This window comes from Myxine glutinosa, chromosome 7, assembly GCF_964187855.1.
Source record: "Myxine glutinosa chromosome 7, kmMyxGlut1.1, whole genome shotgun sequence".
Taxonomy (NCBI): domain Eukaryota; kingdom Metazoa; phylum Chordata; class Myxini; order Myxiniformes; family Myxinidae; genus Myxine; species Myxine glutinosa.
In genome coordinates this window covers 115,068,206-115,085,833 of record NC_136267.1, presented here as the reverse complement: position 1 = coordinate 115,085,833, position 17,628 = coordinate 115,068,206, and the positions used below count along the sequence as shown (strand labels likewise).

The 17,628-nt window shown below is 44.4% G+C and overlaps 1 protein-coding gene across 4 annotated transcripts in view; it reads left to right on the top strand.

Annotated features, from left to right (window-relative positions):
- LOC137431537 (collagen and calcium-binding EGF domain-containing protein 1-like) overlaps positions 1–17,628 on the top strand; it is a 108,676-nt gene that overhangs the window by 74,972 nt on the left and 16,076 nt on the right. For 2 of the 4 annotated variants that reach the window (XM_068122954.2, XM_068122953.2), the window contains exons 8-10: positions 13,029–13,123; positions 14,103–14,150; positions 17,535–17,570. In XM_068122954.2, the coding sequence (XP_067979055.1) occupies positions 13,029–13,123; positions 14,103–14,150; positions 17,535–17,570 (179 nt within the window). The remainder of the gene's footprint in view (positions 1–13,028; positions 13,124–14,102; positions 14,151–17,534; positions 17,571–17,628) is intronic. The other 2 variants (XM_068122955.2, XM_068122956.2) reach the window with 1 other exon arrangement.

Below are 17,628 nucleotides of genomic sequence, written 5' to 3'. Positions count from 1 at the left end.
GCGCCAGAGGGCCTTCCCCAGGTAGTTAGGTTAGGGTAAGGAGCAGGTAAGCTCGGAGGCAACTGCAGTGGTGGAGGTGTGCAGGTGGGTAGACCCGCTGGGAGAGGTACACGCCACAGCCCAGAAATTGTGCGAGGGCACCGGGAGAGGAATCGGGGGAGTGAGACCCCAAATTGAAAAGCACCACAGTTTGGTCAATGGGCATTGCTTTTTAGAACCCATAGTGTAAGAGGGCCAATGGTTTGGCAGGAGAAAGACCCTGGGTAATGTAAAGTTGTTAAAGTCATTTAGGAAATAGTTAGGATTGATGAACCTGTCGCACCATACGCAGCCACTTACCTATGGTGATGATGATGACTCCACACCTGTGTTTTCTTTGTTCTGTGTGCAGGAAATGAGAATTGCTGTGTGGATTGGTGAGACGCATCACGACGTGGATGAGACATTGGGGTGATTCCATCTCTCCCTCCTTAGGAGGGACTGATGATGAATTGGTAATGGCAAATTTTGATGTTCAGTTGGAGATGGCAAATTTTGATGAGAGTTGAAAATGGCAAATTTGATTGGTTAGGAGGGAGAGAAGACGAATTTGGTATATGGGAGGAACGGGGAAGACAGTAGGGACGTTTGTTGATTTGTAAAGTAGATGTTTATGGGTAGTGTTGCGTTATGTGGATACAGTAAGGGGTAAGGGAGGGGCCATGTAGGTTACCTGGTGGGGGGGGGGGGGGCGTACGATAGGAACGTACCTTTCTCACCTGGTTCCCATGTGCCCCCAGTGTGCATCATCTTGTATTGCGTGCACTTTTGCGCCCTTACCACCTTACTCACTTGTCTTTTCTTTTGTCTCCCACCTCCGAGGATCTGGCTTTGGGGCAGAGAGAGAGGAGAGAGAGGTGCTGGCTCCGCAGTTGTGGGCCTGCACTTTCGCTGCTTGCTGCCTGGATCGATACACCATATGGACCGCAATTTTGGTGGCCACCCACAATGGACCGCAGTTCTTTTGCGGCCAAGCACCACCCGTGGATGGACCTATGGGTCAACGTGGCACCTATGCCATACAGGTGAACCACTTATAGTTGGCCCCCTGAAGGCCACAATACAGAAATGGACGCGGTTGGCGCCTTTCTTTATTTTTAAAGAAGCCAGAAGGCCAAGTGCACCACACGAAGGCAAGACCAGCGGCAGAACATCGGCCGGCTGCGACACCACACCATGGTTATTAAACACTTTATTGGTGCACCGGATGGTGCTGACTGTGTGATGGGGTGGTGCTTTTGGTGCTTGGAAGGGGTGCTCTGCACATTATTAAAGGCCGTAAGGCCACAGAGCACTCGTGGGTTGGTGTATCGATGCTGGCATGCGTGCTCTCTCTATGCATAACATCTGCATGTGTTCCTCCAAAAACAGGTCCTGGATCGTAGTGTAAATATCAGCGTAGTCTTGTAAATAATGCTCCCTACCGGCTGTATGTTTAGTTTGCTAATTCTTTCCGGATTCGGTTATCCTGTGGGTGTGTTTCTGTGAGGAGAAGGGTGCAACGTCGCAGGGGGACATATTTACTCATTTGTGAATATCTGTAAAACTGTCGCACTCAGGGTGGAGTTAATAGTAGAGGGAACTACATCTGAGTGCCACACTAAAATAGGTAAAAATTTATCGGGTCGGGACGCCCCGAGGGTAGAGAAGGGTGCAATGTTGCGGATATGGCATTTGGCCTCCATATCCGCTTGTAAATATTCCCCTATTTCCCCAATACTCCCCAACTATCCCCAATCCCCCATTCCCTAGTCCCATTGCCTGTAAATAACACTCTGTAGAACCGACCTTCCCCTTTTTCCCCCATTAAATGTCGTGCCCAGGTCCACCGCATCTCACGTAGACAACTTTCGGACATCTTGCTAGTTATTCTTAGTCTATGTCAGTTAAGGACTCGTTTCCATTAATTCTGACTCTTCGTTGCACCAGAATGTGATTGTATGGCACCAGTAGTGAGTTTAGGACCTCCCCATACCTCCTCCCATCTTCCCCATGAAACAACAACAACAACTACAACAACAACAACAACTACAACTACAACAACAGAGGAGATTGGGGGCGGCGCGGCGCGGGGAGTGTGTGTCCTCACACGGCTTGGTTAGCCGCCATTGCCATGTGCGCCCACGGGGTTACCACGAAGGGGCTGGCTGTCAGCCCCTCGTCAAGGGCGGAGCCGGTAACCCCCGCACCCAATGAGAAGCAACGGGCCGATTCCATCTGGGGCGGAGCTAACGAGCCGAGGGCGTGTCACTCCCCGCCGGATATACGCAGCCACTTACCGGACGTGACGTCAGATGCGCCCCCAGCTTGAGAAGACAAGTCGCGACCTCCGAGCGCTGAGCGACCTCCCCGCATCTACTGGACCGGACCGGGTCGATTCTGTCCCTGAGCCAAGGTGCACCTTGAGCCATCGACTACCCGCTTTCCTTGCCATCAATCCCCGTGTGAGTCAGTTTTGTCCTGTTTATCTGTCGTCTGTCGGGGCTATTATAAGACCGTAATTAAGTGCCTATCTTACTATGCTGTACCTCTCATTCCTGTAATCTAACCTTCCGCCATATTATAACCTCCTCCGGAGGTCTTGAGAACCGTATCCCTGGTGTCGTGTCATTTTAATCCCAGCCGTTGTGTCCTTTTCCTTCATTGATCTAGCGTAGCGCGACTCGGCCAAGGTTCGAGTATAATCGGGTAACTTGTGCGGACACGGTGGCCATTCCGCTCGGCCCACCATAACATCAAAGTCGTGTCTGTAACAATATATATATATATAGAGTGCTCCAGAAACTCTGGGCACATTTTGAAGAAAGATATCTGCAACAAACAACTAAATCTATTACTGTTCTTTGGTGCAAAACAAAACATGGTTACTCATAAATGGATGTAACGGCTTCAACAGGGTGAGGTGCATCACGTGATATGGATCGGTGTGAGCTTCGCTCACTGTGCTACACGCATTTGTCTTTGCATTAGTTCAGTTCATTGTGCATTAGACGCCCTAATATGATGGAGGATATCGTGAGACAGAAAATTAGCGCTGTACGCTTGTATTCTGTTTCTGGAAATTCGGCTGAAGTTCACAGACAACTTGTCAAAGAATGTGGCGCCGACACAATTGACAGAAGAACCATCGACAGAATAAACAAGCAGTTTGATGAAACCGGCAGCATTCTTCCAAAAGAGTCACCAGGTAGGCCTCGTAATGTTTGAACTGAGGAAAGCAGTGCGGTCATTCAACAACAACTCGACAGTAACACACCATTATCAACTCATCGTTTATCAAACGTCACCAACATAAGCCAATCATTGATTTGAAGAATACTAAAAGACCTTAATGCGAAACCATACTGTTACGGATTCGTCACTTCCGTTGTGGTGGTTTTCATCCACTGTAAATATTTCTGATTTCATGTACTATTATGGTTTTCAAAAGGTTTATTGTCCATGAACTGTTTTCAAAAGGTAAAAAAGTTAATGTTGAAAGAAACAGGAAACCGGATCGGGAACCGGACGACGAAGAGGAAGAAGAGGGAAAAGAGGGCGGAGCGAGTGAGTCGGACAAGAACTTGCGGTCTGGAGCGAACGTTGGCGAGCAAGAGTCACTAGCGAACTTTCGGGTTTCCGGGAAAGGGATTCCTGCGACAGTGTTGTCATCGATGTGACCGATCAACCTGCGTGTCAGGTTTTTGGCGGTGGATTCCGAGGAGAATTATCGCCGGGCCGTTACGTCTCAAGAATGGGTCGTCGGCCATTTTGACCCATGCGCGTCGAGCAAGGTCTTTACTTCGTCAGCCGTTTTCACCGCTTTCAGACGTATCTGGCGTGTGTGTGTGCACCGTGGCTTGAAGATTAATTTGCGGTTCGCCGACTGTGAGCCGCGAAAGTCCATACTCGAGAGTGTGATTTCCCAGTCGCCTGGAGGGTGCCTTTGTATTTCCCAGTCGCCTTAAGGGTGCCTTTGTGCAGCTTCGGCTGTGTGACTGTAATTGCCATCTGCACGGGATTCTGGTCTCGATTGGACATCGTTCTGGCGATCGCTGGAGCGAATCAACTGTGGCTTGAAGCCGGGAATAAGAGACATTGGGGATGTTCTTGTTTCACTCACTTGGAGCACAGTGAGTTATATAGTATAAAACTGATGGTACCATCATAGGATATTGATTGTACTTTTGATTCATATTATTGTTGTATTGTTATTCTTGTGTGATCTTAATACAATATTTGTTTGTGAGTAATGATTGATGTGGCTTCACCATTGATCTTTGACATACAGAATAACACATTTTTCTGCCGTGACTCCTCTCGGGGCTCGGAGGTACACCGTGACCAGGGGGTCGGGGAGGAGCACGTAACAGAAATTGGGGGCTCGTCCAATTGGCTCGGGGGCTCGAAATTGGGTCTTCGTCTGGGATTAAATTCCCTAACATTCGTCCGGGATAGAATTCCCTAACATTCCCAAAATTCCCAAAATTGGAATTTTTTTCAAACATTCCCAAATTTTTCAAAAAAATTGGAAAATTTTTTGTGTGAAGGTTAACAGGTGTTAACTAATAGTCACCATGGTGTTTGACGCAGAACAGTTTGCGGTGTCCTCTAATGAGGCACAGTTCCAAGCCTTAAAAAAATCGGAACTCTTGATATTGGCCAGACATTTTAACTTGGAGGTCCGAGTTAATATGAAGAAAGCAGAGATGCAGACATTGGTGGTAGAATCTCTGGTGGGACAGGGAACATGGACAGAGGGAGCCTTGGATTGGTTACCCGAGGAAAAAGAAAATGTGGAGTTCCGGAAAATGGAGATGCAACTGCAGAGCCAGGAAAGGTTAAAAGCAGAGGAAAGGAGAGCTGCAAGAGAACTCGAGGAGAGAAGAGCAGAGGAAAGGATAGCTGAAGAAGAAAGAAGAGCAGGGGAAAGAGCAGAGGAAAGGAGAGCTGCAAGTGAACTCAAAGAAAGAAGAGAAGAGGAAAGAGCAGAGGAAAAGAGAGCTGCAAGTGAACTCGAAGAAAGAAGAGAAAAGGAAAGAGCAGAGGAGAGGAGAGCCGAAAGGGAGTTAAAGGAACGTGACATGGAGTATCAGAAGGAAGTTAAACTCAAGGAGCTGGAATTAATGGGAGAACGGGGAGAGGTAGCATCCATGCCGGCTGGTTCGACAACTAGTCAGAACACCTGGGATGTTGGTAGACATGTGAGGCTGGTTCCACCCTTCAATGAAAAGGAGGTTGCCAAGTTTTTTTTACACTTTGAGAAAGTGGCTCAAATACTAAAATGGCCTGTGGGGTCCTGGACTATGTTAGTGCAAAGTGTTTTGGTGGGTAAAGCTCAAGATATCTATTCGGCTTTACCGATTGACCAATGTGCAGATTATGAGAAAGTGAAGAAAGCCATTCTCAAAGCCTATGAATTGGTCCTTGAAGCTTAGCGGCAAAAATTCCGGAATGCCAGGAAGAGGGAGAGTGAGACCCATGTGGAGTTTGCCAGAATGAAGGAAACCATGTTTGATCGGTGGTGTGATTTGAATAGGATTGGGAAAGACTTCGAACTGTTGCGACAATTGATCTTGGTGGAGGAATTCAAACAGTGTGTCCACGAGGACATTAAAGTACATCTGGAGGAAAAGAAGGTGCCAGAGTTGTATGAGACAGCAACCATGGCAGATGACTATGCCTTGACACACAGGATGGGGTTCCACAAACCTAACTTCCCGCCTAGAGTTAGCCAGGGGAGTTATGGTACATCCGTGCGGAGAACGAATATTCATGGGGGCGGCCGAGAGATGACTATGAGGACAAATCTGATCCCGCGACTTTTAGGGATCAGAAGACTACAGTTCCAAGACAGACTTATCTTCTGGGGGGCTCGAGGCAGACCACGAGTTTTCCCTCCGGGCCTACTTGCGCTTTTTGCAAGAAACCTGGACATTTGATGTCCCAATGTTATGCCCTGGAAAGGAAAAATCAGGAGCGGAGTCAGACTAGTACAACTCCGAATGCATTGGCAAATGCGAGAAATCGTCCTTGGAGGACAGTGCCTTGTGAAGGTTCCCATGCCAAAGTTACGGCATCACAGAATGACCTTGTTCAAAAGGGTTATTAACCTTTTATTTCAGAGGGGTTTGTGTCACTGGATGGAGACTTGACTAACCAGAGACCTGTTAGGGTATTGCAGGACACAGGAGCACATCAATCTTTAATGCTTGAAGGCATTTTGCCATTGTCAGAGAAGACGGCAACTGGTGTGAGTGTTCGTTTACAGGGGGTTGGTGCCTGTATTAAAGCTCCACTTCATGTCATCCATTTAGAGTCTGATTTGGTGTCAGGACCGGTCACCATAGGTTTACAAGCCACCCTACCTGTAGAGGGAATATCTTTTGTTATCGGGAATGATTTGGCCAGTGGTCAAGTTTCTGGTAACCCGATGTTTGTTGAAAAGCCTAGTATGGAAAATAACACCGCACAGTTAGAGCCGGAGAATCCGGGTATCTTTCCATCCTGTGCCGCGACTCGTGCTATGGGTAGGAAGCGCTCTGAAGAGAAGAGGAAGGTACTGACGTCATGCTTTGCACAGACACTTCTTGTCAAGTACCCTGAAACTAAGTGTCGGCACACACAAGTCAGGGATGGAGGCAATATTGGCAAGCTCTTTGTAGGTGGACTGAACTTCAAAACAAAGGAAGTTGTTCTGGACTCTGTCTTCGGCCAATATGGACCACTCTTGGAAGTGCGGCTGATAAAATACAGGGAGACGCAAAAGTCAAGAGGGTTTGGCTTTGTCACGTTTGAAAACACAAAGGATGCCAAAGTTGCAGAAAAGGATTTGAATGGCAAGGATTTGGATGGTCGGGCCTTAATAGTAGAGAAGGCAGGCCATGGGCGTCGAGGGGGCTACAGAGGAGGAAAACGTGGAGGTAGTTTCAGGGGTGGCTATGGCTCCCAGGGTGGAGGTAGTAGTTTTGGTGGTGCCGCAGTCGAGATTACTATGGAGGCTCCCAGAGTTACGGCAGCTCCCGAAGGGATGATTATCAGGGTAGTGGCCGAGAAGGAGACCGCTATTCATGTGACTACAGCGACAAGCACTCCAACCGTGATTATTATGAAAGTTAGGAAGAGTTTGAAGCACTGAATGCTGTGGAGCAGCCGAGCCAAGATTCCTACATGGATTAACCGTGAACGCCACGTTCCTAAAGGCGTCCACGTAGTGAATACTTCCAGGCCTCACCATCCAACCACCATGAAACCTGGCTCTCAGCTCAGCCTCCCTAAAAAAGTGCTGTAGATTTGCTTGACTTTGGATTTTTGAGTTCAACTTTGGAGTTCAACTTGGAAATTGAGCGTGTAAAGGGCAGGGACAATGTCGTTGCGGATGCTTTGTCCAGAGTGAACTAACTTTGGAAATCTCTGTAGGTGGTTTGAAGTGTTGTTGCTTTATTTTTGGGAAATATTGATTATTTTATCGTTGCTCACGGGAATTGATTATGTGGGTGTGAGTTTACTTTTGTTTGTTGGGAGAGTTTTGCCGACAAAGAAAGTTTTCACTATGTTCAAACTTTCTTTCTTGAGGGGGAGAAGTGTTACGGATTCGTCACTTCCGTTGTGGTGGTTTTCATCCACTGTAAATATTTCTGATTTCATGTACTATTATGGTTTTCAAAAGGCTTATTGTCCATGAACTGTTTTCAAAAGGTAAAAAAGTTAATGTTGAAAGAAACAGGAAACCGGATCGGGAACCGGACGACGAAGAGGAAGAAGAGGGAAAAGAGGGCGGAGCGAGTGAGTCGGACAAGAAGGAGCCGAGCTACTTGCGGTCTGGAGCGAACGTTGGCGAGCAAGAGTCACTAGCGAACTTTGGGGTTTCCGGGAAAGGGATTCCTGCGACAGAGTTGTCATCGCTGTGACCGATCAACCTGCGTGTCAGGTTTTTGGCAGTGGATTCCGAGGAGAATTATCGCCGGGCCGTTACATGTCAAGATCGGGTCATCGGCCATTTTGACCCACGCGCTTCGCGCGTCGAGCAAGGTCTTTGCTTCGTCAGCCGTTTTCACCGCTTTCAGACGTATCTGGCGTGTGTGTGTGCACCGTGGCTTGAAGATTAATTTGCGGTTCGCCGACTGTGAGCCGCGAAAGTCCATACCCGAGGGTGTGATTTCCCAGTCGCCTGGAGGGCGCCTTTGGATTTCCCAGTCGCCTTGAGGGCGCCTTTGTGCAGCTTCGGCTGTGTGACTGTACTTGCCATCCGCATGGGATTCTGGTCTCGATTGGACATCGTTCTGGCGATCGCTGGAGCGAATCAACTGTGGCTTGAAGCCGGGAATAAGAGACATTGGGGATGTTCTTGTTTCACTCACTTGGAGCACAGTGAGTTATATCGTATAAAACTGATGGTACCATCATAGGATATTGATTGTACTTTTGATTCATTTTATTGTTGTATTGTTATTCTTGTGTGATCTTAATACAATATTTGTTTGTGAGTAACGATTGGTGTGGCTTCACCATTGATCTTTGACATACAGAATAACACATTTTTCTGCCGTGACTCCTCTCGGAGCTCGGAGGTACACCATGACCAGGGGGTCGGGGAGGAGCACGTAACAATACATACCCAGATTAATTCACCAACTATCTGAGGATGATTTTGACAGGCACTTTGAGGCATGTGAGACAATGCTTGGGTTAATGGATGTGGACAATGATTTGCAGAACAGGATGTTGTGATCAGATGAATCAAGTTTACTTTATCTGGTTCTGTGAATAGTCATAACAGCGTGATATGGGCAGTAGACAACCCACGATTTACTGTTGAGCACAACGTCCAGTATCAAGCTAGTGTGTCTGTCTGGGCAGTCATTTCTTCTGGAGGCATTGTTGGACCAATATTTTTCGAAGAAAATGTGAATGCTGCAAATTACCTTCTAATGTTGGAGCAGCATGTATTTCCACTCAATGATGTCCAAATGTGGTTCATGCATGATGGTGCGCCTGCTCATTATGCTGTCAGTATACGCCAGGCCCTTGGTTTGAACTTTAGACAAATTGATTTGCCGTCGTGGTCCGGTTGAATGGCCGCCGCAGGCTTGTGATTTAACACCCTGTGATTTCTTCCTTTGGGGTTTCCTCAAACACAAAGTTTATGTGAGGAATCCTACAACCCTTCGACTTGAAACAATTCATCCGTAATGAGACTGCTGCCTTAATGACTGAAACATGCAGAACTGTGTGTCAGAGTGTTTCGTCACAACTACAGCTGTGCATAGACAATGAAAGAAAGCAGTTTGAACATTTTGAACTGATTTCAAATATGTTAATGTTTCCTTTTTGCTTGAGCAACGCCAGATACTCCAGCTATAAACACTTTTATACTTTACTCGGGGTACAATTACAAATACAACGTTGTCTGGGGGGTAACATAGGCTATGTGAATGCGGCCTTATTCGGGAGTGTGGGGACCAGGAGAGGGGCGTAAATTCTCTATCTAAATGTGTACAGTGTGGTGCCACCTGGTGATGGTGGCAGAGGGTATTAAAATTTCCTTTTTTACCTGTGCAACACTGAGGTTATGAAGCACTCTTTGCACAGGAATTTTTTTCTTCCTTCCCCTCACCCCCTCCCCCAAAACGGAGGGGCCTGTCAAAGCCACCCCCCATCCCCCAATATCTTTCCCCTCCCTCTCCCCTCACCGCCCCTCCCCTCCCTCTTCCACTCCACCCACTCCCTTACTCACCCTCCCTCTCCTGCTTCTCCCCCTCTCCCCTCACCCCGGAAACGCCAGGTGCTCCTGCTAGTACATAATAAATAAAAGTTTTATGATTATAGGCAAGCATCACAGACCTGCTAGATATCGATTGATTTTTTGTTTTTGTGGACACATTTACAGTTTTTATGTAAATTTTCATTGAGGTTTTTATTTCACAGTTTACAGTTATGGAAATTACAATTTTCAAATAAATTGCAATATGTGGGAAACGTACATGCCCAGACCAGGAATCGAACCCAGGTCCTCTGGAAAACCGTACCAGTGCTCTTGTGTGGATTGGTATTGTTTTCCAGAAGACCTGGGTTCGATTCCTGGTCTGGGCATGTAATTTTCCCAAATATATCAATTTAATTATGTAAACCTGTTCATTAATGTAATCAAATACTAGATATCAATTGAGTTTTTTTTTTTACGGACGCGTTTATGTTTTTTTTAAACGTAAATGTTCATTTATGGACAATTTCCGACGGTTCGATGATTTTTCACAGTGTATTGGCTTTGATGTCTGTCTGCAAAATTTCAGCTTTCTACCTCACCGGGAAGGTAATGAACATTAATTTCAGTCAGTGAGTGAGTTAGTGAGTGAATGGTTAGAATGAGCATTATATAATAGATATATACAGTACCTTCAGAAAGTATTCATAACTCTTGACTTTTCTCACATTTTGTCAAAATCCCCTTACTCAAAGTAAGGGGAGTAATAATAGCATCAAATTTTCGAAACCATTTTTTATCTAGCCTTTGGTGCATGTCTCGTGCATTGTTGTCTGACAAACAATTGAAGGCTTTTTATACTTTCCATATCTATTGTTGTTTCTACAATGCCATTTTGCTCCCAAATGGGATCATTGGCTTCTTGTGAACCTGTTTATTGCTTTAATGCATGTCTTGAATGTGTATATAATATACATTGTGTATGTATAATATGTATATATACATATATATTGATCAAAACGGAACCCTTACGCCAATCTTATTTGATATCGACTGTTGCTTCTGGAGATTTATCGGAGTTACAGTGCCTTCACAAAGTATTCACGTCACACCCCTTGACTGTCTTCACATTGTATTGTGTTACAGCCTGAATTTAAAATGCATTGAATTGCGATTTTTTTGTCACTGATCTACACATAATACCCATAATGTCAAAGTGGAATTTTATTTAGAAATCTTTACAAAATAATTAAAAATGAAATATATAAATATCAAATTAACTCCACCACCGAGGGTGGATGGAGTTTATGTTTTCACCCCTGTCTGTCTGTTTGTCTGTCTGTCTGATTGTGAACAGGATATCTCAAAAGGTTGTGGACGGATTCGGACGAAATTTGGCAGAGAGTGGATTGGTATGGTATGGTAGTGTATGTGACAAGGACGAATCAATTCGATTTTGGTGTAGATCCGGATCTGGCTCGTATAATTTTTTCAGTGATTCTTCACCATTGGGAGATAGGGCAAAAACTGATATGTAGCAGGATATCTCAAAAAGTTGTGGACAGATTTTGACGAAACTTAGTGGAGAGGTTAGGTGTGTGACAAGAACAAGCAGGTAAGACTTTGGTTCAGGTCTGAATCCAGATCCGGCCTATCAGTGGGATAGAAAACATAAACTGTTCAGCCTGATGGAGGTATGCGCTCTACCGAGTACCGTTCTAGTTTAAAATGGTATTCAATCCCCTGAGTCAATATTTCATAGAAGCGCTTTTGGCAGTGATTACAGCTTGGATAACTTTTTGGGTATGTCTGTATCAGCTTTACATAAGTCTTTCCACACATTCTCTGGGATTCAAGTCTGGGTTTTGGCTGGGCCACTCAAGGACTTTCACGTTCTTGTTCTGAAGCCATTCCAGTGTTGCTTTGGCTGTATGCTTGGGGTCATTGTCCTGTTGGAATGTAAATATTTGCCGCAGTCTATGGTCTTTTGCACTCTGAAGCAGGTTCTCCTCAAGGATTTGCCTGTATTTAGTTCCATTCATTGTTCCCTCTTTCCTTACAAGTCTCCCATTTGTTGCCACTGAAAAGCATCCCCATAGCATGATGCTGCCCCCACCATGCTTCACGGTAGGGATAGTGTTGGATGGGGAAGAGCTGTGCTCGGTTTCCGCCAGACGTAGCACATTCAGGCCAAAGAGTTCAATTTTTATCTCATCAGGCCACAGAATATTTTGCCTCTTGCTCTCAGTCTTTCACATGCCTTTTGCAAATTCCAGGCATTCTGTCATGTGCTTTTTTCTCAGGATTGGCTTCCTTCTCGCTACTGTCCCATAAAGCCTACATTTGTGAAGTGCTGTACAGACTGTTGTCCTTCTGGCAGGTTCTCCCATCTCAGGCAAATAACTCTGTCACAGTGGTCATTTGGTTCTTGGTCACCTCCCTGACCAAGATCCCACTTGCCCAGTTGCTCAGTTTGGTCGGATGTCCAGCTCTAGGAAGAATCTAGGTAGTTCTATATTCTTTCCATTTCATAATGATGGAGCTCACTGTGCTCTTGGGAACTTTCAACAGTCTAGAAATTGTTTCATACCCTTCCCCAGATCTATGCCTCCTCACAATTATTTCTCTGAGTTCTACAGACAGTTCCATGGACTTCATGGTAGAGTTTCTGCTCTGACATGCACTGTCAACTGTGTGGCCTTATACAGAAAGGTGTGTTTCTTTCTAAATCATGTCCAATCAATTGAATTGGCCATAGGTGGACTCCATTCAAGTTGTAGATACATCTGAAGGATGATCAAAGGAAATTGGATGCACCTGAGCTCAATTTGGAGTGCCATAGGAAAGGGGTTGTATACTTATTGACAATGAATTTCAGCTTTACATTTTTAATTAACTTGTCAAAAAAATTCTAAAAAAAAATCCACTTGAAACATTATGGGATATTTATTATGTGTAGATCAGTGACAAAAAATCTCAATTGAATCCATTTTAAATTCAGGCTATAACACAACAAAATATGAAAAAGTCAAGGGGTGTGAATACTTTCTGAAGCCACTTTAGGTGGCTTTAAAGTTTAAAGGATTCACATGAGTCACAGTTTTTAGAACTCAAATTTCAAGGATTGACATTTGAATCAGTTCAAGTAGATGGAACTGCAAGACCAAACCATCTAACCAGTTCAGGGAATTCACTTCGTATTTTCTTTTCTTGGTTATGGAGGAGTTTGGGTAACCAAAAATGTTTGGAAATAGTATTGCAGTGCATTGATGTGGAATTATTGTCTTTCTATTTTATGGATGAACAGGTCCTCCTGGTCCTGTGGGGCCTCCAGGTCAACCAGGCCGAATGGGACGAACACCTGACCTTTCACATATGAAGCGTGGTCGTCGGGGACCTGCAGTAAGTCTGTTTGTTTTTTTAATAGAGAATTTGTTCTGTGGGCAGTACTTCATTTTTACAGGAAGCAAGTACTGCCCCACCAAATTCTAAATTCTTAGCCTGATTTGTTTCACTGAAATGGCAATGGCAAACCATATATTGTTGGCCATGGCACATCTTCCAAAACACCTAATCGCAGATCAGGGAGCACTAAATCAGCTGAGAAACCCCATTAAGCAGAGGGAGAAATGAAGTAAGAAAGAGGGGAAGTCGAAGAGGATTATACTGTAGTAAATTGCAGTAATTAAATGGAGAAAATATATCTTCAGGTGCTTATACAATAACAAGTGGGCAATTGATTATTATCCATGCACCTCAAGATTTGAAGGGCATCAAAAAAGATCACAGCTCCACATTGACTAGAGCTTATCAGTTTACCCCTGACTAGAATAAACCTGAAGAAGCAACCATGTAGAGCCTGTAGAGTGCTGAAAGGCTCGAGCAAATTAAAATTGTTTTTTTCATATGTCGCTGAATTAACGCCAGGGGGGTTGACTCAGCCTGTCATCCTTCCGAGGTCGGCTAATTGAGTACCAGTCCACTGGTAATTCCCTGTTTGTCGTAAAAAGGCGACAAAAAGGGTTGGCGGCAGGAAGGGCATCCGGCCGTAAAACATTGCTTCAAAAAGGGGACCAAAAAACAACAACAACCACGGTCCCCGAAAAAGGCCAACCCCCGCTTTGCAGGGAAAAATGGCCTCAAAGGTGGTTATTTTTTTTGTTTTTTTTAAAGAACAAACTTTGCAGTGCACGCTCGAAGTGGAATCTACATGGATAAATTAATGCAAGCAGAAGAGTGATTTGCTTAACTCAACGAAGATGTTGAATAGAGAGGACTTGGTGTCAAGCACTAACTCTGTCTCACAGGCTTTGGGCAAACGTCTGCTACGATATTTATCTTTGTTCTTCTCTTCTCCGGCATGGGGAACCTCCTTCCTCAGTCGGTTCACTATTCCTTCCAGGGTTTCCAGTTGGCAGTGCACCACCATGTAAGGTCATCCTCCAACCCTACCCATGATGTTTTCTATTCTCATTAACCCTCACCTACCTCTATTTGCAGTTTAATTTGTCTCTTCCCTTCTCTCTCCCGAATGTACATTCATCTGCACTGTTCCAATGTCGTTCTGTTGCCTTTTACCTTTCGTCACCTCATTATTCCATGAGCCTTGGATTTGCATACAAAAAAGTCGAGTGCACTTACAAGGCCTCAGATGTGCAGTAATTTAAATGAACAAAACACTGGTGAAACATCACTGCAAATTCAGCAATAATTTGACACTGCAAAATCGACAATTGTGCAAACTCAACAGAAGGCCCAAATGCAATGGACGAATTTGATTGGCTGACAAGCAACAGTAATTTGTACAACATCTGAAACAAGAAGAAAAAGACATAAAATGTCACATCCACCATAGTTTTAGTAATTTTGCTTTACGGAGTTAAAGGCCGTCAGAAAGCCATCTTTGGTTGGATTACAAAACAAAATCTTCTGCATATGTATACTATCATGTATCGTCTTTGTGCCAAGTTTGAAAAAAATTGGTCCATGCATGTCGAGAAATGGTTTGGGATACGTTTGAGTAACAAAATGGCTACCAGTGGGCCATCATGGATATGATCTCGACAAAAAATGACATGCATATGAAAGCCATCATTCATTAACTGTGTGCAAAGTTTCAATAAGATCGGTAAATGCATGTCCGAGGAATCGGTGAGGACGTGTTCAATATCAGGTTTTTTTTACAACTAAAATGGCCGCCAGTCGGCCATCTTTGATAGCATCATGAAACAAAATGATGACCATATGTATACCATCATGTATTGTCTTTGTGCCAACTATGAACAAAATCGATCCATGCATCTCCGAGATAGGGTTACGGACGGACGGGCAAGACCCAATCCATAGGCCCTCATTTCGGACTAAGTCCAACAGGGGCTAATATATCTAAACAATATTTAATAATTCCATCGTTGGCCAGTATAGATCCAGCAGGCATGAAGCCCCATATTTAAAGCAGTTATTCGTAGTATATAATCATAAGCTTCACAGAAAAGCAATATGGTACTAAATATTGCGCAGACTGTAAAATTGCTATGTTATTACTTGGCCCAAAAATTGTTTTGGACAAATATGTTGATCACTCCGGTTTGTGTGTTTGTGTATTTCTCTGTCCGTTCACTTATACTTGCCTACAGATCACAATTTTAAACTGATCTTCATGAAACTTCACCAAATGGTAGCGTTGGTGGTCTGACAGAATCTTATTTATTTTTGAAATTTTTGGAGTTTTTGCCGCCAAAGGTCAACCACTTTTTTTCAAATTTCTAAAATCCTCAATTTTCATCTGATTCACTCGAAATTTGAATAGGATTTACATATTGTTACATTTGTAGGGGATAGGTATACCATAGACCAGGTAGAGTGTATAGATTAGCATGCTCGGTATGTCACGATGAAGAAGAAGAACCACCATGTAATAAGTAGGGAATTTGTATTAGCCCGGATGTCGTGTAAGGTGTATCTTCGTCCCCATTACGAGGAGTGGGGCATGTTAATTAGTTCAGGGATTACGGGTAATTTATCCCATGTATGTAGTTACCTCTGTACTTTATTCCTATGTCGCTTTTGGCACCACACCATAGACACTTAGCCAGAATCCCGCATTTAAACACCCTAATTAAAACCTACCAGAAGCCAGGATATTGAGCGCTGCCACTGATAACATTGACTTGGTAAGTGCACAGATCAGGCAGGCCAAGGCCACGCCCCGAGGAGCTGTGATTGGACGGGGGTTTGATGGACAGAAAGGATGGGTAAGATGGAACTCGCTGATAGGGTCGGGACGGAGACGTGTTGAGATGACGTCAGAGCCCGAGGAACAAAAGACTGTGTCCCCGACATTTTGTCCTCTTATGCGTGGGGATTTCAGAATGCTCTGACCGGCATTTTCCCACTTTTGTGCCCTCTCGTGCTGGAGACCATCGTGAACGGTCGCAATTCCCTCATGCGCCTTTGAACTTTGTTGGTGAACGATCACATTTCGGTCTCTCTCTCTCTCAGCATCATTTTTTTTTTTTATCTCTCTACACATCAACGCCCTTCTGGTTCTTCTCTGATTTTGGATCTCATCGCGAGCTGCCATGTGCCGACATCTTGCTGGTGGTCGTGAGGAGGAAGAGACACCGACTGGGAACCACAAGTTTCCAAGCAGGAATGGTGAGTGGACAGGCACGGCCCGTCTGATTCACGCGCGAGGCCCGGAGTGAGCGTGACACACGAGGCCTGGTTTTTGCCGCCGACGTGCTGTGTGGAAGAGCGAGCACATTTTACCGCGACGGCCTGAGACGACTTTGATTATTCCTGGCGAGACGCACCGATCGAGTTGAGCTAAGTGCAATAAAATTACACCTGTTATTTTTACATTATTATATTTCCCTTTGTCCGTGTGTGGGTCTGGTGTGAAGGGTCCCTCAATTTAGGAATTTAGTTTATCGTGTGTTTCTTTGTTACCGGCATTTTCTTTAATAAACCTGTCTATTTTTGTACATTTCATTCCGTTTTCGTTTGAGTCATTTTTATCAGGTGTGGAGACGTCGAGTAGAAGCCGTTCAGGTAAGGCTCCAGTTTCTTCCCCTCCCTCTTACTTCCCCACGTGTATTCTCCGCCATTTGAACTGAACGCCTCAGAGTAACAGCTCGTTTGGTCATCCGTGCTACCCTAGGGTCATCACCAAGGGTAGTCACACGACAATATAATCTAACTGAATTCAACCACCAACTATTTTTGAGATCAACATAGGCCAAAAGATCAACATAGGCCAAAGGGCCAACCTTTTCAAATTTCTAAAATCTTCAATTTTCATCTGATTGACTTGAAATTTGAATCGGATTAACATATCAGCTAAGTGAATTCAACCACCAACTATTTTTGAGGTCAACGTAGGTCACAAGGTCAACATAGGCCAAAGTCAACCACTTTTTTCAAATCTCTAAAATTCTCAATTTTCATCCGATTGACTTGACATTTGAAGAGGATTTGCATATCAGCAAACTGAATTCAACCACCACTTATTTTGGAAGTCAACATAGGCCAAAAGGTCAACATAGGCCAAATTTCTAAAATTGTCAATTTTCATCCGATTAACTTAAACTTTGAAGACGATTTGCATATCAGGTCACTGAATTCAACCACCAATTACTTTTGAGGTCTAAAGGATGCTCTACTGAGAGCCATTCTACTTTGTTATCTTTTACCAAGTGTCACTCGATGAGTGATTTTTCATTGGTATATCAACTGCAATGTTTTGTAATTTAATCTAATAAGGTATTGTAACATTGTAACTGACTTTTTCATTTACATTATTGTACCTCAGGGAGCCCCAGGACCAATTGGACGCAGGGGTCCCAAGGTGAGGAAAAATACAACATTTATACTCACACCATTGCAGAGGTGGTCAACTATTTCTG